At 43.2% G+C, this 27,968-nt stretch overlaps 3 protein-coding genes across 6 annotated transcripts; 1 reads left to right on the top strand and 2 right to left on the bottom strand.

Annotated features, from left to right (window-relative positions):
- The first annotated feature begins 579 nt into the window (after positions 1-579).
- On the top strand, positions 580-17,577 carry LOC1274537 (DNA polymerase alpha subunit B). 4 transcript variants are annotated; one of them, XM_313675.6, is made up of 5 exons: positions 580-788; positions 910-1,214; positions 15,531-15,637; positions 15,728-17,246; positions 17,330-17,577. In XM_313675.6, the coding sequence occupies exons 1-5, from the start codon at positions 713-715 to the stop codon at positions 17,510-17,512; spliced, it is 2,190 nt and encodes a 729-aa protein (XP_313675.6). In that variant the 5' UTR covers positions 580-712; the 3' UTR covers positions 17,513-17,577. The 4 variants fall into 4 exon arrangements, with proteins under 4 accessions (XP_313675.6, XP_003436801.2, XP_061498369.1 ...); XM_003436753.2 differs by lacking the exons at positions 580-788; positions 910-1,214 and adding an exon at positions 8,901-9,194; XM_061642385.1 differs by lacking the exons at positions 580-788; positions 910-1,214 and adding an exon at positions 9,198-9,404.
- A 385-nt stretch (positions 17,578-17,962) lies between these two features.
- Positions 17,963-27,425, bottom strand: LOC3291013 (N-acylneuraminate-9-phosphatase). The gene is made up of 3 exons (XM_562137.5): positions 27,119-27,425; positions 21,073-21,555; positions 17,963-19,145 (listed from the first exon to the last, which is right to left on the bottom strand). Exons 1-3 carry the CDS (start codon positions 27,239-27,241, stop codon positions 18,795-18,797), a joined length of 957 nt encoding a protein of 318 aa, XP_562137.4. The 5' UTR covers positions 27,242-27,425; the 3' UTR covers positions 17,963-18,794.
- LOC11175688 (neurochondrin homolog) lies at positions 23,263-27,119 on the bottom strand. Its single transcript, XM_003436752.2, has one exon. It carries the CDS (start codon positions 25,757-25,759, stop codon positions 23,558-23,560), a length of 2,202 nt encoding a protein of 733 aa, XP_003436800.1. The 5' UTR covers positions 25,760-27,119; the 3' UTR covers positions 23,263-23,557.
- Positions 27,426-27,968: the final 543 nt, after the last annotated feature.

The following is a 27,968-nucleotide window of genomic DNA, read 5'->3' as shown; positions in this document are numbered from 1 at the left end:
AAGCTTAATCTGTGGCGCTTGGGTAGCCAAATTTAGGTTCTTTCGTACATAGACATAGACATAGACGGTTTGACAGATGGAAAGTGCCAAAAAAATTATTAAGATTTTTTGGATCATCTAGAAGCAATGTGACAGTAAAATTGAATGTCAAATTTCGTTAAAAATGGTGTTGACAACATGTGGAAAAATCGCGATCGTGCAATGCCACCAGCCTAAGGCCCGTGTCTGTGCTCCATCGCATGCGATTTTATCGCACGTGCTGTCAAACGCTTTTTCGTATAATATTGCGATTATTTGGATGATTTTAATGATATAACGATTATGAAAAATTAAGTTGAGATTGTTCCTACAAAACACCACACATTTAGTTTGACAGATAAAATCGGATGCGGCGTCCGACGAAATCAAACATTTTTGATTCCGTCGTATGACGAAATCGCACGTCCGACGTTATCTGTCAAATTTCATATAAAATTTTGACAGGCCTTCCGATAAAATCGCATCCGATGGAGCACAGACACGGGCCTAATCGGGGCATAGAAATCAGTTTGTGAATTTTGTAACTTGGGTAGTCGACATTTGCTAGCTTGACTCCAGATGTCAAACAAACGGACGTTTCAAACGGCATTCGCGCGCTTTTGTGGTTTGTTTTCGTTGTGTTCGGTATGTAGCTGTATTTCGGTGCTGGAAAATCACCAAAAAACGTAGAAAAATGGTTTCAATTGAATCGATTCGTGAACAGTTTGACGAGCTGGGCATAGAACCATCTGATGAAGTTGTAAATAAGTGTAAGTATTCAGAAAAAACTCGCATCAAACTGACGCCTTTCTGCCGGCCAACTGGAGCTAGTAGAATTTCATACATTTTTCATTAATTTGTCATTTTGTACTGATCGTATTCTTATTGCAGGTATTGAAATTTGTATCAACAACGATATCACCGATCCAGTAGAGTTCGTGGAACAATGGATGGCTTACAGTGTGTCGAAATTGAGTGGTGCCGAACCAACGGTAGCCTATCTAAACGAGATGGAAGCCCACGAATACACGAGCAAAGCACGGAAGCTAACGAAAGTATCGAGCATTGGTGCCACCAGCGGGAGCATTGGTACGTCTCCACGAATGGATTCCAAAGTGTCCAAAATAACAACCTATCGCAATGTGGATTCAGTCGAGCAAGATGTGTTGGAAATGTACGGTTGTATTACTCCCAAGGTGAGTTGCATTTTGATAATGTTCTACTGTGTTTTATGGCATATTTAATAACAATTCCGTTACATTCATTGCAACAATTGCTTGCATTCAGTCAAGTCCTTATAAGATGATTATTATGTCGTTGAGATGTTGTTTAGATCCACAATTTTCGAATAAGTGCGTATGATACGATTTATATGACACTCCAAAGTCCGCCAAAATCCTTGTTGAAATTGTATCCATTGCTGTTTATATTTATTGTTAATTTATTTTTAGTTTGCTATGCCACATTATTTATTTCTTATCGTTTTTCGATCGTTAAAGCTTCTGCTATGGTGGTAATAAATGCGTTGCAATTGTGTTCCGTTTAAAATAGCGATCCTATTTGCTTTTATATTCTCCTGCACCTATTCCACCGATGCGAAGGCTTGCATGTGCATCGACGAAAGCTTGGTCATAATATACACGCTATAAAGAATTCCCATAAACGTGCAGAATCAAAACAAAAAACGTTCACTTGCCTCCTCCCTCGATCAGTTAAGCTATGAATCGCATTTTCCTACAACCGGTTTACACTTGTCTGCATACCCGTGACTAGCAATAGGTCGTGGTGTGGTTGAAAATACACATGAAATAAATCGATCCCACACATAAATGGTGGCTAGGAACTCGGAATACCCATGCCTAACGTACTGTTCGAAAAGCGCAAGGTTCGTTTTGAATCCCAAACCAACCGCAGCTTCATAGCTGTAGCGTGGCTTATAAAAGACGATTTTCTGTTGGCCGGTGATGGTCCGATATGGAATGAAGGGCTAAAACACACATGCATGCTCTCCTGCATCTTAGTCCCGTCCCGTGCACTATACACTTAAAGGCAGCGGTGGTAGATGTGAGGGTCGCAGGCAATTTTCTACCACATCCTCTGTTAGCCAGCGAAGTAATGCAGGAGGGAACAAAAACTACACTGTAAAAGATTTGCCCTGAACCATCGGAGGAATTGGACTGGAATGAAAATCCATGCAAATTATTTGACCGGAAAGTTAGATGACCCTTGGCGTGCATACCGGAAAGTATCTCGTTTTCATTCGTGCATTCTCTAGAGACAACTGCTGGTAGCTCGCTGAAGGGTCTTTGTGTCTTTCTCTTTTACGTAAAGACACCCTTTTCCACCATGTATAAAGTATGGAGGTTTTCCCCGCCAAGCTGCCATACGATTGTTCTTTTTTACATCCATACTTGGCTGTTTTTCTAAGAAACAATTACATTCGTAACCATCACGCAGCAGAATAATGTTCTCTTGCCTATTTTCTTCTCCGTTAGCTTTTATCCATTTTTTTAGGTCGACCTTAGCAGCGCATACATATGCAATAGTGGAAAACTTGTGCGAAATTATGTTTAATACTTCCAGAAAATCCAGCAGTAAATTTCAGCAAATTATTTCCTACCTTACACCCTTTTTAAGGGTTCGTCGTTCATTGCCCAATCGAGCTCTTTAATGGATAAATCATTTCATTACTTTTTTTTTTAAAGTCAACAAATTGTACCAAGTGTGTATCGCAAAAATGTCTGTAAAAAAGAATTGTACATACATCCAGGCAAAATGGCTTTTCATGTTGTACAAGTTTTGCCATGTTTTCGTGTTGCAAAACGGGGTTTCGCTAAAGTCCAATGAAGCAACGCGCATACCTAATCGTAGCCCAGGAGTACTGATTATTGGCAATTTCATTTTCTATCCCTCTGTCACTCAGACCTGGCCCGACACATGAGCTTACTCTATGCCGCTCTACCACCTTGCCATTGGTCAGTAGACCGGACCCGAACATTTTGGCATCATTTCTTCCGTCCGTTCTCACGCCAAACCACTCTGGCTGGCAGGCAAGCGCGTGTCTTGAGTTCGTTCATTCTTCTCGGGGCAAACCGTCACTACCACCAGTGTACAACAGACCCCGCTAGGCATGGTTCGGTGCACACCTACCATGCTGTGCTTACCCGCCACTGACCGGCCACCTTTCCTGTTCCATTAGATTGGATCCCTTGTCTTGTCCCCGTTCAGACTGCGAATATCTTAGCAGTCAGCAGCAGCAGCAGCAGCCCTCTTGTAGATGATGGCACCTCCGGGAAGAAGTAAAAACCTCTCTCTAGCCTATCTTTCTCCATCTTTCCTCCTCACTCATTATAGAACCTGTTGTATATTACAGCAACGCAACAAGAAGAGGTGACCTCGCACACACCATCATCGAATCCCCGTTCATGACCATCCCAGACCCTTCGAGCATCAAGGGACGCAATGTCTATGTGTGTGTGTGATGGATTTTTTGTTGTTTTTTGTACAATCACCACAACCTTTTTCCAATACAAAATAAGCTTTTTTGGTCCGTCTGGCTGCGTCCCTTCGTGTTTGTATGTCTGTTTGTGTAGAGATTAAGCTACAAAAAAAAACATGCAAAATGTTTCTTCCACACTACGTTCCGTACAGCGGCGTTGATGCTAAAAACGGTGTTGCCTTTCTTCTTCCTTTATGTATAAGGGCTTTGGGTTTAGTAAGTTCTGGTGCTGTTTCGAGAAGCTATAAGGTGAACGGTGCGGCTGGAGCGTGTACAGTATTTGATACGCACGCATACACCGCTATGCTAGTATGATCACTGTCTCACGATCTCTTACGATATCTTGGCTGTTATAAAAGCAACACACTCTGGGACTAACGAGTGATTACAGTGTAGCAATAGTTAATCTGACCATGGCCAAAATAAGCTAATTATATTGTCAAATTATTTTGATAATTGTTGCTGGAGTTGAAAACACTAAGTAACGCAAAACATTAAAACACTGTTTGAGATGATTTTATTTTTGTTTGTCTCTAAATGGGGTACTCTAGAATCATAAAAGCTATTTTGTCTCTTTTAGAATGGTATTATGGAGGTGCGCTGTTTTTTTTAAAATTATTTATGCTTTTCATACTTTTTTCTCCTCCCCTGAATTTCGTTTCATAAGTAGCCTCAAGCCGTCGTGCTGTTTTATTCTGTTTCATCGTCTTGTATTTCAATTTGCGTAAACCGCTTGGAAAGTTCCCCAGCCGTTAATGCGAGCGCCTGCCACCATTTCGTGGCAGGGGAATTAAAGGATACGTTCGTTGTATTGGTGGTCAAAGAAGATCGCGAGCAACAACACCGGTTCCTTCCTCCTCCGAAAGCAGGGGGAAGCAGCAACAACTGCAAAGGGGTCAACGTCGTCGAGGTCGTCAGCATCAAACACACCGGGTCGTGGTCTGTTTCCTTCGCTTTCAGGGCGACCAAACAGAGACTTGTTTTGGTTTGTTACTTTCTGTTCATTTATCTCTTAGGTGTTTTTTTCTGTGTGCTGTTGTTTTTCTTCATTTCACTCATGCCTTGCCTGCCTGTCTTTTGGGCGTTGCGTTCTACATCTGTTCCTCCACCACGTTCGGTGAGCCGCTCATATTTTGTAACGTTGTCTTTACCGCGCTGAAATCTTTCGTTGTTACCACTGAAAATAGAGGTAATTTCTGTTCCATTCTGCTCTTTCGTTCAATGCATGCAGCGTAATTATTTGTTGAAGTAATTTGCCTACCACATTTTCCTCCCTTCTCTGCTACATTTGTTCGAAGCGAATCGGCATTCGAGTGATTTTCTCTTGTACGTGTTTTCAAGAAGTTTTCCAACACACACACACACCTGTCTGTTGCTGTTACATGGAGTAATTTAATGGAAAAATGAGCAACACACACAGTGATCACGCTATAATGGCCGCTGATATTTACCCGCTTTGGAATAGTAAACGTTTAAAGCATTTCGTGGTTAGCTTCCAAGGTTTCGACATTCCCTTGCAGACCACAAATCCAACAGAATAGAAGGATTTAAAAAATCAACCAAACATAACATTACTTGCACTTGGTACAACACGCGCGCATCGCTCTACGATCGAGGTTCATCTTCCAGCAACGGAACATGTCGTGGGGGAAGTGGTTCTTGGCATAAGAATCCGCTAACCTAGCCTTCTGTAAGCGATCAATTGGCAAGGGGAAGGCAGGTGGCGGTGGGTTCTTTATTATCAGATGACACCAAAAAGTGGCATTGGTGGTGTGACGCGTGTATTGGTATCTGATTGATCTTGAATTTCGTTCTTTTACGAAATGATCGTTTCGATTCCCCATTGCACGGAAATTAAAGACAGCATATTGGGCTGAAGTTAGAGTTTGAAATATTATTTATGCAAAAAAGACCTAATAAATGGAATCATACGAACTGTATTTTACAGGGTTTCACACGATTTATTGGTTCCCATAATTCCCATATTTTTTTTGGTGCGTTCCCACGTTTTTGGGGCGATTTCCGAAATATTTTGGTTTAATTATATTGATATCTAATCAGACAATACCAATAAATTATGAGAACGAACCAAAAATCTATGGGATACGATGAATAAATCGTGAGACGAACCCCAAAAAATATGAGAACCGGCCAATCTATCGTGGGAAACCCTGTAAAAAACAATCTTAGGCGTAGTATCTCAAGAAATTGATTGAAGAAAGATACATTTTATAACTGTGTTTAATTTGAATTAGGGTTTTTTGTCAAGTGTAGTTAAAACATGACAGAAGGAATGCTTAGACTGTTATATTTTATGTGACTAAATAATCCATTGCTTCCTACAAATGAAATTAAATGTGAAATTTTACGCAACAATTTCTATTGATTAATTTATTTATATTTCTTTTTTAAATTTAATTTAGCATATTTTAATCGACCGTATTGTAACGGAACAATGAATAGTTTGCTACTTACGGATTGTCATCGCCCTCTGATTTTTTATAGTTTAGATCCTACACACGTTTTGATGAACACACGTGGTCGTCCAGCATCTTTTTTATTAGAGCTTAACCCTTTATGCGGCCAATTCTCTATTGCCGTTTCAGGTTTTCCATGCTTCCTTCACTGTTCTGTTTCCATTTCTGCTTTTCTTTGCGTTTTTTCTTCACCTTGCGACCCATATTCATCCCTCCTCCCGGCATAGCAGATATCTTCGCCAGCGGATGTGATTTTCATCCCCCTTTTCCAGTCACGAGACGTTTGTCCGCGAAATGAGAAGAACAACTGAAGACCGCACCTCGGCAAAATAAGCACACACACACAACCGCGAATGCACGTTGTGAAGACAGTAGTGAAATGGTTAAATATCCATCCAATCGTTCTGTACAGAAAGTGGGAATCGTCGGAGTTTCTACAATAGGTAAACTGTGCGCAGCAACAAAAAATGTAGAAGAATATAAAGAATCTATCGTGCGCAAACGAGTCTGGCTTGGCTAGCGTATCGCCCCTTTGCCACGCGAAGCGCTTGGTGTGTAGCTTAGCTGAAGTGCTAGTTTGCTGTTTTTGATCGACAGGATCTTTCTCGCTCTCTCTCACTCTCTTTTTCGTCGACATCCGCGGCTCGTATCGTAGCAACAGTGCGGCAAAAGAGCGGTATAGCATGTGGCCCAGGAAAGGAGGAAGAGAAACTAGTGGAAATTCTATACAGGCCTCCTACCACCGAAAGGCGGATGTTGCGCCTAAGAAACTCTCGATTTAGTTGCATGACTCGACTTTATTTCGGAAGCTAATCAAGTCTCTTTTTCTCCATTTTCATTTGGGCGTCGATACTACCTACCCTTTTACCCCATCCTCCCAGCACTCACTCAGATCAGGGTAATATCCGGAGTAGGCATCTCACCCTCTTCTCGAGTATTATCTCTCTTACAAAGGATTTCAACCGGGAGCACAGTAGCTTCAACTATTACTACTACTAGCCTCGCTGTGGCTTGGGGTTCTTCACCTTAACAGCAATGGAGCAATGGAATTCTTTCACTGACGGCAGGTTTTGCACAACTAACACAAAATAAAATTGTGTTTGTGGCATTTATAAACCTTATCAATAAAATACTAAGCACATAATGAAGCTGTAAGGAAGCTGTTAAAATACTGTTTAGGTAATTGTTTTTGATCCATAGCTACAATCAAAAAGCGTTATTCATACTACTAATCATTGGTTTTGTTTGGTGGTTTAGCCCAGTGGTCTCTAACCTGTGGTTCGCGGACCGCTTGTGGTCCGTGGCGTTAACAGACGTGGTCCGCGAAAGAATTTATTAAAAGAAAAGCATATTGTGTTTGTTTCCCACAATCAAGATTAATATTTCAACAGGTATGTCTATAATAAGATATAAACATATTTTTGATCAAAAACATTGAACAAAGTCTTCAAAATGTATGCCCTTAATGAATATGGGCCGCGCGCGGCAAATGTATTTTCATAGCCAAGTGGTGGTCCGCGAACCTAAAAGGTTGGAAGACACTGGTTTAAGGCTTCTTCTTCTTCTATTTAGCGTAACGTCCTACGCGGACATGCTTGGGGGGGGGGGGGGGGGGGGGGGCGGGATGGTCTATTCTAGGTTTGTACCCATGATGGGCATGTTATTGAGTCTTTTGAGTTGATCACTATAACACGGGACCACCCCCAACAACAGCAACTGAACACTAGATTTGTTATTTAGTATCAGTTATCATTTGTTTTAAAGCTTGTTTGTATGTAATTTTCTACTTAATATGTTAAACAATATGATTTCTTAAATTACTATATCCTATGATATCCTAGTATTAGTAGTTATAGAAATGTGCAACATTCAGATGGCACTTTTTTCGTATTATATTGTTAGGGACAGTAATCAGCACTTATCCTGCCGTTTGAACGCGTGGTTTGGTGGCGTATTGGTTACATGCTGTTTGTAATATCGTTATGCCTCCATAATCATGCGCAAGGGTGTAGTGTGATCGCCGTATTGCGGAAAATGGCACTTTCACTGACCGTATTCATCTAGTTATGTATGTGTGTGTGTTTTTTGTGTATGTTTGTTTGGTTGTATTATGTTACCTTTCATTCCTGGAACTAAAGCTAAATGAGCAGAACGTTGTAGAAGAGCTATACTCAAGCCTACAACCTTTCAAGCAGAGCTACGCAAGCCATTATGTTTGGTTTGAACTGTAAAGGAACTGTTTTTAAGATCTTTTGAAACTATTAGTCGTAGCAACACTGTCGGGTAGATTTTTTCATGGTAAAAATGTTATTAATTTGATTTTAAAAGCTTTATACTTCTTCAAAAATATTTTCATTGCAAAAAAAAGGTCGAAAGATCGATACAAATCTTGCGACTGCTAGTAATCTGGAAAAGAGAGAAAAAGTTGTCCACACCTGCAGGGCATTTCTTTGGTTGTACAATGATTTGAAGAAAAAGGCGACGGGTGTGTGAGTTGGTTCAGGTATTCTGAGAAACATTGACTGTAGAACTCTTTCGAGTCACCCTGTTGTGAGCTGCGCTAAAGCACGTTCACATACCGCCACAAAATCGCTTACGCTTGATTTTAAAAGCTATCACGCACACATCCATAAGTGAGCGTAGCTGCCTGATGACACACACACACACAACACACAATTTCTACTTTGTTCATGGCTGGAGAAGTCGAATAGAGTGAGCGAGCGAAATGGCTATATATTATTTTTCGTGTGAAGCGCCATGACGGAATGAGATAGGGACAAGTTCATTTTTTGCAAATTCATGCCTTACTTTCGCGCAGGAAAGAGATCGTACTAGCAGACAACGCGCAGAGCAATGTTTGATGGTGTTGGTGAAAGATGGTGATGGAGCTGGAGTGAAACCGTTGGCTTGTGGTTTAGCGTCTTCTGTATTTGGATTGTGGCAAGTTAGCTTGTTGGTTGTGCCGCAGCGTCGCTCGTGAAAGTGTAGTTCCGTAGCGGAGTGGGCCCGCTTTTGTTCGAAGTCGCTAACATGCCGGTGGATCAGTTTTGCCGGTCTGGCAGTGATGGTCTAGTGACATTTGTTTTTCCAAATCGGAAAATGGCAAAAGTGATCGTGCAGTGAAAACAACAGATAGTGCATGATGGAGAAGAAGACGAATGAAGAAGCAAAGCGGCGGCGGCGGCGAGGCTGTTGAAACGGTTAGTTCCAAGGAAGTGTGTGCTTGCGGTGGTTACGACGCCCGAAGCGTTGTATTGTTTTGTGAACAGTAATGATGCGCAATTCAGCATACTAACTACTACACAAATTAGGCGAAAAGCAAGCGAACAGAGCAGAAGTAGGATGTCGGTTGGGAAAAGTACAAAGTCTTAAAAATGGCGGCTCTTCTGATAGTTCCATGTGCGCGCGCGGTATGTGTTACGGGCGGCAGTAGAAAATTGAATGTATGAAAGGGAACGACAGGCCATATAGAGCAGTGTGTGAGTAAAGGAGGAAGAAGTGTAAAAGCAGCAAATTGGCGGCAGCGAGCGTCGGCATTCTCCTGCCACGCTACCACACCACACACAGCTATACTCTCCCCTCTTCATCACATGTTCATCAACACTCGGTGTAGTAGCCCTGCTAAACCAGTGCGCGGCTTGCTGAGATTGGTTTGCACAAACACAAGCACACGTTTACAAATCAAACATCCGTACGGAGATACACACAATTAAAGTCATTTGCTTCTGAGCACGACAGCAATTCCGTCGAAAATGAGCGGTAACTGCAAGAACGGCAGCGCAGGATCGCATTCAACACAAAATCCCTCATTGTCATGTTTCGATTGCTAGAATCACGCTTTTGTTCGATCTTCAATATCTTGTATTGGTGGTGCGATAGTTCGTTCGCAAGATGGCGAAGGCTTATTCAACTCAACGTTGCTGCGCACACGTGAAAAGCAGGAATGTTATTTTCGTTTGAGAGTTTCACTTGCATATATTATCAAGAAAAGCGGATTCTTTTGTTAAAATATTGCCGATACTGGCGAATGACTATACATGCCATGCGCTGTGTAAATCAATGCGGTCTATATGCGCATTCCCCTCCACCCCATTGTTTACTTTGTTGTTGAGTGCAGTATTTGTGTCCTGAATCTTTGAGTGAGAGTTATGTTTGGATGTGGACACAGGGGCTTGTGATTGATTGCAAGAACGAGGAATAAAGTATTACAAGCGCAAAAAGTTGTGAACGTGAAGTAATACACAACAAGCGTAACGCAATATCGACGGATCGCGGCTACATGATCAAGAGAACTTATTCCTCGTAGTTAATTCCTACAAGAGGGGGGATCGAGATAAGCGCGACGTTCCCAGTAGCCGTCGCTCGGAAGGGGGAATATTTTTGTAAAAAAGCATGATGGCGCCCCGAGCTGTCGAAACTCTCTGGAATTGATGTACCGTGGTGTACCGTAAGTCGACCGTTTCGATGTGTGCGTCGTTCTTTTTCATCTTGTTTTTTTGTGGCTATCGTCTTGATCTCTTCTGGAAGACTTTGAACTTCGGTGAGTACAAACTGCTTGATGCGAAGCGAGGTGCGAGAAACACTCGATGGATTTTCACCGTAGAACAATGTGTAATTTTGAACATCTCGGTCGGTTCGCCATCATCTCCTAGACGTATACAAATTTTTAACGCGTTAGTAGCAGAGCGAACATATTAGCGCTTAGAAAAGGAAAGATTTGTGGTATACGAATGCGTACGGCATAGAATACACTATTTCTGCATGGTTTTGGTGTACTACCTCAAAAGATAAAGAAATATCTCTGTGAGAGCACAGATCGCCTTCAAATGTTTATCTCTGTTTCATTCTCTGTATCTATGGACAAAGGGAATGAAGATGGATTTCAAGTACGCGCGCGCCGGTAGATGACCCCACTGATCGTTTTTACGCACACATTCGCACATGTGCGACACGCGCGCGTGCTCGTTGCGTCCGTTCGCTCAATCACCACTCTCCCGTCTCCACACTTTTGAACCTATGGAGAATTGAACTCATGGATGATGATGATGATGATGATGATGATGTGTTGGAGAGAGATTGTTGCCCTTGATAACGCCACTCTTCTCATCACTTTTTGGACATGGCTTTTCTCGAGCGACAGTTGAGTGTATGTGCATGCCGCTTGATGCTGTTGTAATGGAGTAACAAGTTTTGTAAGAACACTAATACGTTCGGTCTTCTACGTACACGCCGGTTTTTTTTATTCTTAGACGAGCATCCAGTTGAAACGTGAGTGGGAAATGTGTGGTTCATGTTGTATCTGAAACTATTTCTTTATAGAGAGAATTCAGCAATCATTCGATCATTGAAAGATGAACACTTTTCGTGTCTCTGATGCCATAGATTTCATTTCCCCGGCGTATTTTATGGTATTACTATCACGGTATGTTAAAAAGAGGACGACAACTGGGCAACGGGGGGGGGGGGGGGGGGGGGTGAATGCTGGACCCACCATGATGGCTACTAAGCGATAATAATGTGGCGTTTAGAGTGTGTTCTGCGAAGAAATTGCCATACAATGTGTGGTTGGCTAGCAGTAATCGTTCCTAAACGGTGTATTGATAATTTCATAGAATTCTTACTTACAAGGCGCACACCTGATCGACAATTTCGCTGTGTGCACATTATAAGAGTTGAAGATTTAGTTGCTTCTGTCAAGTTTTGATATTTTTGACGCAATTAATGTCTCGTGACTAGATTCTGTACTTTTCAAATATTGAAGATGTATTCTTCAATTTAAAAGATATTTTGCGGTGGTTTCCCTTATACATCTGGTTTCCCCTTACATCAAGTACAAAAAAAGAAGAAAAAACATGGCGCTCTATACACTTCTTCACTTGTGGTTCGAGTTCCCTAGTTCTAGCGTTCATCGAATACCTGTGAAAGATCGAAGTAAGCACGTTGTAAGAAATAAGGGAGCACAGGAAATAGCGGACAATCAATTCGCTTCGCACTGACTGCTGCTGCTGCTATTCAATGGCATCCAGGACCCGTAACCAGTGGGCAACAACAAATCTGTAATAATAGGGTTGATGAAAAAAAAGAAAAGAAAAAAGCACGAACAACTATCATCATCGTCGTCGTCGTCGTCACGAAGCTACCACAGGGGAAGAGTGAATGCTGGACAGAATCATCATGCAGTGGGGAAAGGGAGAGAGGGGAGGGGAGATTTTTCTTACGCATCATTGTGGCGGCCATCTTGGTCTTTCGATGATCGGATTCGCCGCCATTTTACCCCCCTCTGTTACTTCCCGGCATACCTATTCCACCATATGATTGTGTTTTTCTCTGTTTTGTTGTTGCAAGCAGGGAAGTCATTCTCGCTCGATGATCGTAAGTAAATCCAGTGCAATGTATTTTTTTTAATTACCACGCTTTGCATTGTCTATCGCACACGCCACACTCTGGTTTTTAGTTTACGTCTACCACCCTCCTTGATTTTTGTTTATTATATGTTTCTGAAGTTGCAATCGATGAGGAGAGAAAGCTTAATGTGGTGATCGACGTCGAACAAAACTTTTAAGAAAGGAAAGAACAGATGGATGCTATCGAAATATCCACCTGAAATTTGGAAGGCTCTTTTATTCAAGAATAAAAAAAACCCAATGCCTATAATCAAGCTCCCACCAATACAGCCAAAAAAATGCTACAGTAAAGCATGCTTAAAGTTTCATAGTGTTTGTGTTGTGGTCTGTGGATTTCGAACCACGTATCCTCGCAAAGGATGTCGAAACGGCGTTTACCTGGCGTCGTTAAGAAAGGCTATATTTGAATTTAAAAGAACAGTATGCGCAGTAATGGAGTATAAAACGCCTTCCCCTCCTCTTGCCTCGAATGGCAGAGAGAAACGAGACGGAACGAAGAAGAGCGCAACAGAATCGACGATACGCAAGAAAGAAGGTAATAATACCTAGTTCACCCTTGTAGAAAGGAACGGGACGAGAACCTGTGGTCGACGGGTTAAAAGTGGCCATCGTAAAAAGAGTGTAAGAGCCTCCAAGTGCGATTGGAAAAAGCCACGCAGTTTGCGCGGTGGTGTTATTGTGGAAAGATGGTGAAATCAGGGGTATGAAAGAAGGTGAAGACGGCTAAAACGCCGTTGGCGGCGTGTAGAAGGAGAGAGATACTTCTCGTGTGGAGGAGATGATGATGATGATGATGATCATGATGGAATGAAATGAAGGTAACAGTGGTTGATGCTAAAGAATCGGAATAGGTACACAGCACTCCAAGACAAAAGGAGACAACATTTTACAGAGTGCGATAGATAGCAAGCGCAAAAACGGCTCTTTCTTCGATACTGAGATGAAAACCACCACGGTGTTGTGTTGTGTGTGTATGTGTGTAGTTGGTATGCGACTGCTTGATCAGCACTTTTGTGCTTCTCCGCTCCGTTGCCATAGTAGTATTTCAACAGAGTTAAACCGCGCCGGTTCTGTGGCTAAGGAACTGAACTGTTTTCGCAATTTTTTCGCTGGCCAACAACACATTCCGTTGAAGTATCTAATTTCTTCCTTCTAGTTGCCATCATATGAGTAAATCGTCGGAAATTGTCTTTTACTAAGTACAATTCAAACAGTAATGTAAAGCATGTTGTTTTCGTGAAGGGTATATGAAACCCAAATTATTAACATGATGAAAGTATTTTTAAAAGATTAATTCATTTAAATTAAGTATTTTTATCATCATCAATGCTAAGCTAAGCTAAGCACCTATATTATTGAACTATTCATTGTTAGAATGATCACGAACTCATATTTTTCCCTGCTTTACAGAGATGTATTGTATAACATCTAAAATTTGTACTGATCTCTCATGCGTTGTCGTTTGTATCTTGATATTAAGATGAATGACGATCAAAAGTCTCTCACCAAAGCAACACTGTTTGTTTGTCTTCCACTCTCCGTTTCTTTAAAAGTACGAAAGATGCGAATGTTTGTGCTGCCAAAGCAAAATTGTTCGATATTTGCTGTGCTCGTTCTCTCTCACAGCTTCAGCGGCGCATCGCTCCAATGCTCTTATTATTGTAAGGTCGTCAACCTTCTTTCTCGCGTGAGAGAGGAAATGAGAGATACAAAACAAGTGATTAAAAAACAATCTTCAAATGGTGATTTGTTTAGATTAGTAAACAAGTTGGTAAATTTGTAAGAATTTACACTCGTTTTCTCGTTGTATACAATTGATAAGTTTTGTTAATCAAAATGCCAAAATGTATTTTTACAGTTTTACAATATCCTTAAGAGCTTAGTCTGAATTTATTTTCCCATTTTTCCATCTTACCGCCAGCATAATAAAAGCCGTAGTGTAGATTCGATAATTGTAGGTAACGTTCCCACGGTTGACCAATGCGGGAGAAATGGGGAAAAATTGGTAGGGAGAAATCGTTTACTTTTTAAAGGGTGCCCACGATCTTTACCAGCAGCACGTGTCCAAATTTAGCGGAGTATAGAAAACGTCACGTGTTTCAGGCACGTTTGAAATTTCAATATTGTATGGCCTAACTATGTTTCAAATTTCGTATCGGGAAATATTTTTTATTTATTAGAATATCGTATATATCGTTAATATATTCAGTTGCAGGCAGATTTGTTGCAAGCATTTAGCACGATTTAGGCGCTCCTATGACCACAACATGTCACTAACAATTATGTTTAGAAAAAACTTTTCCTATCAGTGTAAATGGGTGTGAATCTAGTGATTTCACATGAATTTTCAATTGTGACTAGATCCACACTCATTAATGTTGTTTGGAACCATTCAGCCGACAATCAAGAGAAGGAATGAATATTTTTACCTTTGCTTAAATTATAAATTAACTAATTACCTACCAACCAAATATTTCAATTGTTAGCGAAGAGCTTTTCTACATAATAATAATAGTAAGAAATAGCATAGCTCGTCACTTGTTTCCTGTTCCAATTGATCATTACAATATATGTAACATTCTTCAGCACAGAGAGAAACGTGTGGTTGTCTTTCTTAAGCAAGTGGCGAAAACGTGACCATGGCTGCGCACAGTGATGCTCTACTCGGTTGCAGCCCAAGAGGTAAAAGTACACGACAGGGTTGAATCATGATCGTGGGTCTTAAAATATATGAGCCAAATGCTGAGAACTAAGTACGGATGAAACCGTTTTCTAGGGCTCAGCAATGCATTATTCTCCGCTTTGTAGGCGAGCATGTTTTCTAGTACACGTTTTCAGTTGAAGTTTCGTGACTAGATTACATGCTCGTCTATAATACTGAGATCGACCATAAATGTGTGTTGGAACCGGTGTGCTGCAAAAAAGAAGTGCTAGCAATGAACCATTCAACCATTTCATAATATCATATACGGAAACGTTGTCTAACGGAAAATGCTATTCAAAAGTATCTCGTCCAGAATGTCTCTAGTTCGAGTATTCTTAGTATATTATTATATGATATTAAGTGTGTAAATCAATGATACTTTAACTCCGTTTCTCATGTAAATTTTACGTTTTATTTTCTGATTTTAGGCTAAAAAGACGGTCTCTCGCTTGCAACATAATGTGAACACTCCGAACGACGTTCGAGGAGGAGGTAGTGGTGGAAGTCCATTCACAACCGTTACCTACTCTCCATTGTAAGTGTTCCAAAGCAATATTCATGTTGAGGGAGGGAGGGCATCATTATTGCATTCGATTAATCTCATGACATGTTACCGTTTCCTTAGGTCCGCGTCGTCTAAGAAGAATGATCCAGATGCACCGAGTAAAGCTGGACAGATCGTGTACACGTATGGCAGTGCTAAGTTGCTGAAGCAATTTAACTGGCTACCTACCACTACCGATGAAGGAAAGGAACCTATCACGATAGATGACGATGTATCGCTGGGCGATCGAAATAGGCGAACGGGCGCTGGCCGCGGCAAGGGAATCGGCTTCACAATAAAGTCGGCACAGTTTGCTAACGATGGCTGCAAATACATGTATGATTCTAGCTACGATCGAGTGATGATTCTTGGCGATCGGATCTATGAATGCGGCAATGCCATCTGCAAACGGGTGGCGCTGGAAGGAGTAAAGCCGAAAAGTCACGAACAGCCTGCTAAGAATAACGATGAGCCTGACGTTAAATCGAATTCCGCTTCCGCTTTGGACACGCCGCTACCTGTCAAAGAGGAACCCGCTAGTGAGGAGACTGATGTTGACATCGAACGAGAAGAGGATAGATTATCCAGCTGGTTTGAAGGTATCAAGGTGCATCACGTAGACTACCCTAGCTCGGAGCTCATCCGCGTTCTAGGCAGGATCGTCGTGGAGTCGTCATCAACGACCACGAACAGCAGCAGCGGCACAACATCGGACAAGCAGGTCCCCTCCAACCGGAACCCAACTACAACTAGCAAACTATCCATCGTAGATTTTGACGAGCACACACTGCGTTACACCAGGCTTGATTTGAGCAAGGTGCAGGTTCCTTCTTGGTGGTCACTTTTCCCGGGCCAAACTGTGCTACTGGAGGGCATCAACCCACGTGGAACGTTGTTTTCCGTGAAGCAAATCCACTGCGAACGAACGCTCGCACTACCGCGTGTGCCGAGCAGTCTCGACAAGACCTTAACGTGTGTGATTGCCAGTGCCCCCTTCACGGATCGCGACGATTTGCTATACGAAAAGCTTTCCAGTTTGTTGGTGTACTGCAGTAACAACCCACCCGATGTGCTGATCCTTACCGGGCCATTCGCAGACGCTAACTGCAAACTGTACGCGGAAGTGGCTGAAACGTTCGACGAATACTTCGAGAAGATCATAAGCACAATCATGAGCTCAATCGGCATTTATACCGAAGTGTTCGTAGTGTCCCACCATGACGATTTGGTGAGCTCCTTCGTGTACCCTACACCACCGTACAAAGTGGCAAGCTTCTACAAGAACCTGCATTTCCTGCCCGATCCTTGCGTGTTCAACCTCGAGGGTGTAGAAATCGGAATTACGACGGTAGATGTGATCAAGCATCTCATCGAAAGCGAATGTACGGTCGCCAATGTAACGATCGGCAGTGCTCCCCCTCTCGGCGGTGACAAGATCAAGCGTGCCTACGGTCACCTCTTTCATCAAGCGTCGTTTTATCCCCTCAACCCGCCACCAGAGGACGTTCCGCTTGACGTTGATATGCTGAACGAGTTCGGTCGGTTAAGCCGTGTACCAAATATTATGATTTGCCCAAGCGCCCTTAACCGATACGTTAGGGTAAGTGAATGTTGTTTTTTCTAATATGTGTAATATTAAAAGTATGGTTTGGATGTATTATCACCATTTTCTATCGTTCGCAGGAAATAAATGGATGCGTTTGTATAAATCCTGGCTTCGTTGATGGACATTCGGCCGACGGTTCGTACGCTAGATTGATCATTCAAGCGCCCGAAATTGACGAACAGCAGCAGAGAGAAAGCCAATCTGACACAATACAACCGTCACCTGCAAGTTACATTGCTTGTCAAATAGTGAAAACATAATTGCGTGACTAATAAAACGAGAAGCGACCGAATATGTTATCGCCAGTCCGGCCGGCATCAAGGAATTGAAAAGAAATTATGAAGATCTTGCGTTCATTCGAAATTGTCCGTCTTGAGTCGAAATCATTATTGATACATAAAGGTAAGGTCAAGAAAACACAACATTAAGTGTTTTTCAGTCGTCGCGTCGCTCGTTGACCGTCGTTGTCCCTTGATTGAAACAAAGATCCAAGTTAGGTTCAAAACAATGGTCCGTTCCTCCCTGTTGATAACCATAGTGAATACATTTCTTTCTCGAATACGAATATCGTTTGAACTGCTACACCATGCACGTGACAGTTAAGTTTTCGCCAAAAGCAATTTATTCCAATAGAAATGTCTCGTTTTGTGCTTGGGTTTGCGTCGTCCCGTGTTAGCCCTCAGTAAACAAACGTAACATATTTGAAAGAATGCTTAGTTCAGAAATGTTTCTTTATTTTCTCCGCCCAGCAGATTACAAGAAGAACATGTATTGAAAAATATGTGTGTTTTTGTTCTGTACTGCACACTTCATCTGCACAATTAGATAAGCCAGGATGATGAGGAGGGAGATGTTAAATTCATCCTTTGCGCGGATGTAAACCGTTAGAGAGAGATACGTTTTCCATTGCATTATCAAATCAGGTACTTCCCTATCGTATTCTACATCTATTCTATGTTCTAGTGAGAAAATGAAATATTCGAAATACATTGTATCGATACACTTATAGCATGGAAGCAACCTGTGTTGGCTAGCAGAGACTGGCGGAGACGCCGCAACCATCCTGCACTTGGCGACAATGTAGAAATTATTTGCGCGCTAATTGTGACGAATTGAAAAATGAATGGCCACGCTCTTTCTTTAATTATTCCACCATTTGAATCGAGCGAATATGGTAACAGTTATGTGGCTCAATCTCATCGTTAAAATGGAGAGACAAAGTAGGAAAGAAACTAAGCACGATATAGATTAAGAGTGTAAGATTTTTGCATGAAATAGTATAAAGGGAATAAGAAAAGCGATAGGGATGCGCTCAGCGTGAAACCGTTCGTGTTGGCGGTCGGGTCAAAAGTTGGTTGTGGTGGGGAGAGTTAGCTGCAAACAAAATGAAGGGGCATCGTGTGTGGGAAACATATCTTACAGAATGCATCTCTTGTGGATATATCGTTGGTCGCATTTTGCATGCTTCGCACTCTGTATGCCATTGCTGCTGCACGCTGTGCTCCTCTCTCATCATTTGTTTGGATAGGAGAATCGGCAAATTCAGCTGCTGTTGTTGCTGCTGTTGCTGCCATTGCTATGCTGACTGCAGTCGTTGCTGGAGCTGCTGTACGTGCTGTAAAGATCGGGAATTTCCGGAAGGATGCGATTGTACTGCGCCGCCCGGTTACGGGTAGTTTTCTGCTCCCAGTCTCCAACTTCGGCTTCGGCAGGTCTTCGTCCGCGGAACGACGTCGAGGGCGGTAACATGGCGGGTAGTTTCAGCACACTGTCCACGATCGCGTCCGGTCGTACATGCTCCGGCACATCCTGCATCGTCCTGTCTCCGATAATGCGTTGCTCCGTAGGCAGCGGAAGCCAAACCGTCGCACCAAGATTTGCCTCAATACCACCCTGTTGTAGCGTGTTGCAGTGATTTGACCCACAGTGACAAGTCCCAAAGAACATGTTTCAACCCGCATACACACACACACACGTCCCCGTGTTATGCGTGTCCCCGTATGAGAGGTTTCCCCAATGCGGGAGATCGGAATGCCGATCGGGGTTGGGTTTGCAAATCGTTTATCGTTACAAAATAGATATTTACCAAACGATCCGATGGCGAAGCGCGTCCACAGCCAGGGAATAATAACGTGTCCAGTCCAACAGGGGGATGTTTTACCAATTTTGTTGAGATATACCGGGCCCAAGGGTGTGGTGTGTTTGTCGATCATCCAGCAATCCGGTTGATCATCATCAATCAACATTTGGTATCAATGGTTTGAAGGTAATGTTTTTCATGTTTTCAGTGTGTGCAGAAAAATCGGAATCAGACATATGTTGTTGATCGTTCGCGCACCATTGGAGGTAGTCATAATTCGGGAACGGGAATGGGAAGGAAAGTAATGCTTCAATCAAATGAAATAAGACTGCAAATGTGTGTATAGTGTTTCAAGTGGTATAATGTATGTTCATGTAGAAGAGAAACAAGGGTAGATTATATGCTTGGCATGATCTGAAAAGAATTGCTGTTGCTGTTGTTGGGCATGTTTTCTCTCGACCATGACTGTGAATTACATTTGCAAATTTGCTTTACCTAGCGAGCACAACGACGCCATGCAGTCAGACGCTTCACTTTTTTTTTCGAAAAAATGGTACATATGGATGATCGCATTTTTTTCATGCAAGACATTTTTCTTATCTATATTTTGCGAATATCAAAGAATGCAATTCTATTGTTTTTTTGATATTTTTTTAAACTCTTCCAAATCATCAAACATGTAATATTAATGTAAGTAACTGTAAGTCAACTGCTTAAATTGAGCGAAATCAAGTGATTTGACATTAGGATATATTGCTTTTCTATTGATTGACAACAATATTGACGATTTGGTTCAAAAACGCTTCGGCCAAAACCCTTTACCAAGGCACTAGTTCCAATGGAAGAAAAACAGTATGAGAAGGTAATTATGTTGGAACAAGGGGACAACTTACCGTTAGCGCTCGTTTGTTAAGCGGTACGCGCAAAGGGCAACCATTAGTTTACCATATTTATATATACATCTGTGTGAGAATATGTTTTTTTTTATAACTACAAATGAAAGTTTCGATTTGGAATTCCATTTTTTAACATTTGCCACGATCAATAACGAGGATGCACCAACGCTACATGAACCTTCCATAAAACGTTACTACTACTACAGTGAACGTAATTCCCTTTTGGTAACGTAACGTACACTTGGCACTTACACAGTGGCCGTCGGTTCAAGGCACATCGGTTGACAACGGAATGTTCATTAATTACGATTCTAATTTGATATTTGCGTTTCTGTTTTCAGAAAATGGTCGATGAACGCGGTCGACGATCATGTGTAGAATGATGGTTTTCTCCCGGTCCGAATGAGTCGATTTGACGAACCAGCAAGACGGCACACGACGGTTATTGTCTTGCTTGTGTGTGTGCATCATGTGTAGGAGGGGATTAAATGAAACGAGAACATCGCAACACCAAACCCCCCGGATGATTGTTTACGATTTTCACGAAAGGGAAAGTGCAGAAGGGATGGATGGATGAATGAAAATGGAAATGTGTGCGTAAATGAAGATCAAGATTCAACGATTCAATATATGTGTGGAGGGCTGTGTGTGTGTGTGCGCATTTGGGGGGGTACCTTCGCAGTGTGTGTCACGTATGCGTTCGATCTTCCCGAAGAAGGACGGATCGTGAGCGGTTAAATGGGGGACGGAAGACACATCCTGGAAAATTGAGATACGAAAACAACCGCGACAAAGGGGGGAAACCCGGAGCCGTCCTCGTGCCGTGGCGATCGCCACCACTCACCTGAATGTCGGTCTCCAACTTGTCGCCGATCATCACGCACTGGCCGGGCGGGACACCTAGATAGTGGCAAGCTGCGTAAAAGATATTGCGATCGGGCTTGGCCCACGGTAAATCAGAGGATACCAATATGCAATCGAAGTACTTGTTCAGCGCCAACCGGTCGATCTTCTCCCACTGTGCCGCCGTCGGTCCGTTGGTGATGATCCCGAGCAGGTACTGAAGTCGAAGCGTTTGCAGCATCGTCTGCACCTCAACCGGCAGGGCCAGATAGCGGTAACGCCACTCCAGCCACCGTCCATACAGTTCCGAGGCCAAGTGTTTGTGCGTGCCTGGCAGCACGTCCTGCCAGAGCTGGGAGCGCCACTGGGCCAATGCCACGTCCGGATTATCCGGGCAGCGACGAAACGCGGTTAGATAGTTGGTGGCAGTTTCGTTCGCTAGCTCGCGGCTGAACCCATGTTCACGGTGCAGCAGATCGGCCACCTGGTGGGAGGAGAGGAGGAAGAGAAATGTTCCAGACATGAGCATGAGTAATTTGGTGGCGACGATGGAATTCCAAACACTCACTCATATGCCTTCTAATAAAAATATTCCCTATGAGCAGGGGCGGATTAAGCAGTACGCAAACTAAGCGGTCGCGTGGGGCCCACAGATCTCGAGGGGTCTCCGAGTAGAGGAACCTACTCCCCGTTCACAAGTACATTTTCTTAACAATCTTTTTCTGTTTTAGAATTTCTCACAAAACATTTCGCTCGACACAACAGAAAGGCTGTACATTCGTGTGACCGCTTAGGGCCTCCACCTGTATTAATCCACCACTGGGTGATTTAGGAATTTAGGGAAGATTTAGGGCGGAGGTAAAGAATTAGGACAAAAAAAAGCACGATCATCCAGTTTCACCTATGATGAAATGAATAACGTATGATGAACAACGACAAAGGCAATAGAGCAACCCCAACAAAGAGTTGAAAAGAAAGGAAAGCGTCGTCGATGTAGAAGAAAGAGTGTCTCTAATAATTTGAACCTCATTGTATTGCGCCGAGGTGTGTGCATTAATCTACTTGGAGACTGGGTAGCAGAGGGACATGTGCATACATCCCGCCCTTACGGTATTATTCCAAGGCAAGTTGAACGAAGAAATGAGTTGCTATTTTCGGATTTGCCGCACGCTTGGCACATGGAAATTCAATGATTATTTTGGGTTTCTGCTGTTTTCGTTCACGCTACTACACACCCTGGTATAAGGGAATGGTGGTATGGTGAGAGACGAATGCACTTGTCGATTGATTTTGAAACACGCAGAAGTGCATCTCGTTTTTCTTACCGTACAAGGCATTGAACGAATTTAGTTTGTTTACCGAACACAAGAGGGCGCTCGTGCACGGTAATTTGTAATGCGATGTTATTTTCGAATTTTGCTACGCCAAGAATCTGCCGCTGTACGAAAAATGAAAAAAAAGACGACCGACAAAATTCCTTTTCCCTGGAAGGCCATAGCGTGGGTGTTTAACAAGTGGCAATCTACCAACTGAGAACATCATAAGTTCTAGGTAAAAAATAACTTTTCTATTTCATCTTCGTTCGCCGTTGTTCATACAAATTAATCAGATTTCTTAAAGCTGACGGTGTGAGTTAAGTGGGTGGAGGGTGTATTTTGCTTTTACTGCTCATACACCACACGATCACGGTGGTTTGGAGTGCGATTAGGTTCCGTGGTGTAAAGGTGGACGGCAGTAGTGACGGATTCAAATTTCTTTCTTTCATTCATTTTAAAATCTTCCTTTTTTCCTCTTTTACCACCCCACAGATTTCCAACACGAGCCATGATGTCGACGAGAAGAGTGTGCTGTTTGCATCGTACCACCGCATGATACTTCTTGCCCAGTGCGGTAGAAAGGAAAGTTCTATTTTTAAACCGAACCTACACTGCCACATAGCCGTCCTCACATGCAGCACGCACTCCGACAACGGTTAAACACGGCTACTAAAACTGCTATTCGCGTCTCCTCCGTGTTTCTAGCTAAGATTTTTCTTGTCCAAGACATTGGGCAAATGAAAGTAGGGCATTCATTTTGGGGTCCTTTCTTTTCGAGCTTGTACTCTGGAGCGTGAAACTACGTTCGCTCGAGGCAGTTTTATTCCATATGGAAGATTGTAGCTTGAAGATTATTGAATTATAAAAGCCCGATGTGTATTTGTACATATACGTAGAAAACACGTTTATTCTGCACATATAGCGTGTACATTACATTTTTACTTTTTCATATTTTTCTTTTTCAATATTACCGAACATACGGCGCAATAAGCGAACGCGACAACCAACATGCGATGAGATTAAGTAAATGGAGTATGATGAAACAAAAATGCAGCAAAATGTATTACATGTAATAAGAAATGGAGCTATGCCGCCCGGCAACATGACGCATGGACAAAGAAACAGGTGAATTTAGAGTGTAAAATTAAAGAAAAACTGCGCACGTTAGCTTTAATCTCCGAACAATTTCTTGCCCAGGTCCATCATCCGATGATTACGGCACACCTTCAGCGCATCGGCCTTCTTGAGCACGGGCGCTACGGCCGGATTAGCATCGACGAGCTGGGACAGGAAGTCTTCGTACGCCAGCTTCACGTTCGGGGGCAGCGTGCCAATCTTCACCTTGCGCAACGTTTCTACAATTCCCTCGGCCCAGCCACTCTCGATTGCAAACTCGGAGATCCAGGGAATCAGCTTGATGATGCCGCTCATCGTCTGCATGCCCAGGAACCACAGCTCCATGATCTCGAACCAGTGTTCTTTGTACTGCATCGACACCACCAGCGCCTGCGGATCGTTCGACTCGTCAATGTTGTACGCATCCCACAGGAACCGGATCGTCGTCTGGATGTACCGACAGATGGAGAAGTCGTTTTTCTTAATCTTTGACGCTTGCTGCTTCAGCAAGAGCAGTCCCAGCACAGCCAGGTGACCGTGCATCACCAGATTGTCTGGTATGTCCTTCAGCTCCGGTAAGTTTTCAAAGATGAACCGCAGCAACTGCGCGAACAGCGTACTCTCCTCGACCAGCTTGGCCTCCAGCACGGTGATGTTCATCAGGATGTTGCACAAGCTAACGATCGCAGTGCGCGAGTCCTTCATGTCGTCCAGCTGTTGAGGCGTCATCTCTGGGTCGGGTTCGTTCATGCGCTTGAGTCGTTCGGCGCGTGGCACCGGCGGTTTCTTGTAGTGCGCAATTGACCAGTGGAACAGCAGGCAATCGTACAGCACCTGCTCTTCCTTCTCCTTCAGGAAAATCTGGCGCGCTTCCTCCTCCACCACCAGATGGCATATGGCGGGCAACATCACCCGCAAGATGTCCGCCGGTGGCTGCTGCTCGTGATCATCCACATTGTCGGCCTTGTGAGCAATGCGGTAGTCGCGTGACTCGTAAAACGATTCGTTGGCCAGCTTGAACAGGAAAGGCAACACTTTGGAAACCTGATTCTTCATGGCACTTGTTTCCTGCGCCAACCAGGCTGTGAGCACGCGAACCATCGCGTACGCAAACGCCTTCTCCGTCTTCTGCAGTCGGTCTTTCTTGGTGTCGTTGGCCAACTTTACCAACACACCAAGCACCGCGGAAAAGGCACCCTTTAGGCCCGTGTACACCTGCTGCTTATCCTTTTGGTCGAGATCTAGCTGGTCCGTCGACATGAAATTGATCGACAGCTCTAGGATGATGAAGCAGGCCGTGATCAGATCGGCTTGCTGTACGCACTGGTTGAAGCTCTTGTTGTCCATCTGCATGCGCACCTCGATTGCGGCCAGCTGTAGCAGCAGCAGGAAAAACTTCTTCGGATTCTCCACATCGTGCAACGTCCATTCGATGCCGAGCACGTCGACCGCATTCGCTGCCAGCTTTAGGGCCGGATCGCGCTGTGCCTTGCCGATTTTGCTTTTCAAAATATCGCTAATACCCTTGTACAAGCATTCGGGCCAGATTTCGCCCTGCACCGTCCGGGCCACCAGATCTCGGCGACAGTGGAACAGCAGCGAGCTGATCATCTCCGCCAGCTCGAACTTGCGCTCCGCGTGGTCGGTTTCAAAGTCGAGCGAAACACGCTGCAACAGCGCATGGAACAACTTCGGATCGTTGTCCCACGAGTTCGCTCCAAAGCGGGCGACCAGTGTCACGATTAGCGTGAGTGCTTCATCGATCTGGAAACTGCGCTGCGTGTAGATCTGCGCCATTTTCGTGATGACATCATGCTGGCGCAGCGCCAACCGGCCACTTTCGTACAGCGAAATGCTCTGCAGACAGTGGTACGCCTCGTTGATAATGATCAGATTGTCGTCGTACTCGTCGTCGTCGCACGTCGATACGATCCCCATGAACACGGGTATGCTGTCTAGCATGTCCTGGTGCGTGGCGAGCTGCTCGTCATCGCAGAAGCAGCTCAGAATCGAAAGAGCCACACTCTGATAAACCGAGGCGGGACAATCATCCGGCACGTCTTTGCTAGTGAGCAGCTTGCGCAAGAAGTCGAACCCGATCGACTCGAACAGCAACCGTTTGCCGGCCTGGTTGCAGTCCTTCCCCTTGATCAGTTTCGTCACCATAAACAGGGCGGCAAACTTTTCCGTGTCACTCTTGGCATTTTTCAATATCAACGAGCATTTTTTAATGGGTTCACTCACTTCGCCTGACATTTTTGTTGCGACTTGGGATACTTTTCGTGTGGTTTTTTTTGCGTTACTTAATTGAACTGTTTTCAGTTTTCTGCCGCAGCACACAATTGTTTCACGTACAAGCACACGTGCACCACAGAGCAGATGATAGGTTGCCTAGCAACAATCAGCTAGTTACAGATGTGTCTCAAATAGTAGCACTTCTGTTCACCATCCGAACCGTACCGTCCCAAGACGTTTTCTCGACTGATTCGGATGACGACCGGTGGAAACCCATTCTCTATTTTCCTAGTCGCACCGGCAATGTGGTGCAGCTCATTTCTACGCTCCGCGTGCTCCGTGTTCTCTGCGAGAGAGTCGGAAAATCGTTAAAATAGATTTGCTCACGATCCTGATGGAAAATGTCTCTCCCTTTTCGTGCTACCACCGGTACCCAACCTGCGCTCTGTCTGGTGGCCGCTGTTCAATAACGCACCACACGCTGTGCAGCTGCTAGGAAGACCTTCACGAAACCCTCACGGAAGTAAACAATCCCACGCGAGTGAGCTATTCACTGCCCATTACGGCCGAGATGATGAATAATCGCTTATTTTCGATAGATCTTCCGGGCGGGGCAAGGGAATTTTAATAGGATGGTAACTTTGCGTAGTATGCACAAGCGCGGACAATAATAATCTCAGGAAAGCAAACACACGTTTTTCGATGAAAATAAAAATAAAACTCGTGACAACCCCGAAATAACGCTGTCAGTGAGACAGGTCCAAATGAACAAATTCATTCTGCACCAAACGTTCAGTATTAACCCTTCGATAGCACACTGTATAAAAATGCACGTACATCATAGATTTCAATTTAATATATCTATAAATCCGATTTTACCAAATGATAATCAATCAATAATAAATCTGATATTGCAGTGGATAAGATAATCTAAAAGTGCATGCTGTTTTTGAACAGAAATTGTTCAGTAGTTACGTCTTCGTGCCATGCGGTCCAATTTCGGCTGGGCACTGAAGGGTTTCAGATGTTCACACAATACAAGTGGAAGTGGAAATTTGGTCCCTTCAAGCGCACGTTTTTCACATTAAAACAACAATTCCGGAACGACCTTATCAGTTGGTTGATTTGTGTCACATTTCAACATGCCTTGCAAATGGTCACCAGTTAGGAATGCCAATTGAATTAACCCATAAGGTCAAACTGATCGTTCTACCACCTTCTTTTCACTTCCAGACGATCCGACACGCGAGGCAAACACTCTGCATTAGGCCTAACGTTATATAAGTTCATCTGTATGCCAAGTTTAGATTTTCATTTTTCTACCTTATTTGCTAATCTTATGCATCGTGTGCCAAACACGAATGAGCTGAGATAACTTACCTTGCTGCATGCCTTTGCATCGGCTTTCCTGGTTGCGATCAGAGTGTTATCAAGGTCGAAGAAAATTGTGGATATCTTCAAATCACAGTTAAGCCTCTTGATGGCACCACGGAATGTACTCATGTTTGCAGAATGATCTGTTTTGCTGATGCGTAGCACGAATTATTGCTTTTGTTTAGTGTTCTAAATGCAAGGTGTCTCGTTCTGCTGACTTGACCGAGTTGCAGGTGACAAAAAATGTTTATGTCTACTCGCACACAGTACACCTGATTACACTGTTGCACGAGCTCGTTCGATAAAATAATCTGACAGGTACTCGATGAAACGACGTGTAAACTTAGCATAATAGAATAGAGTTTTATTGTAATGATTGCAGGATGTACATTTTTTAGTAGATTTGGTTACGTTTTAGATAGCAATGGTATTTTCTTTATTAAAAACCACTCTGCTTCAAGCGTTCGTAACATTCGCATTGTCCACATGCGTCCCCGAACAATTTTGAAAGGAAATAATAGATACGACACATTTACAATTGTGAAAGAAGGACCACATAATTCAATATTATTTTGAGTATTGTATAGATATTGGAAAAAGTATTTCAAGCTCTTAAAATGATTGTCCTTTTGGGTCGTCTCCAGAGAAAAGAAATATGATTATGGTTGTCTTTCAAAGGGTTAAATTATCTAGCCAACAAAAATCTGATCGTTTATCTGTCAAAATGAACTAGTACGTGTATACGTAGCTTAAGGGTATTTGGAAAAACGCAGAAAATCATATCGTCAGTTATTTGTTGAGAAGAATGTTCAAATTACTAGGAACTCCATTCTTTTCGTTTTTAAAAGGTAATGCA

This window comes from Anopheles gambiae, chromosome 2 (genome assembly GCF_943734735.2).
Source record: "Anopheles gambiae chromosome 2, idAnoGambNW_F1_1, whole genome shotgun sequence".
In the NCBI taxonomy this organism is placed as follows: domain Eukaryota; kingdom Metazoa; phylum Arthropoda; class Insecta; order Diptera; family Culicidae; genus Anopheles; species Anopheles gambiae.
The sequence above is the reverse complement of the archived record's forward strand: the minus strand, read 5'-3'. Positions and strand labels throughout refer to the sequence as shown.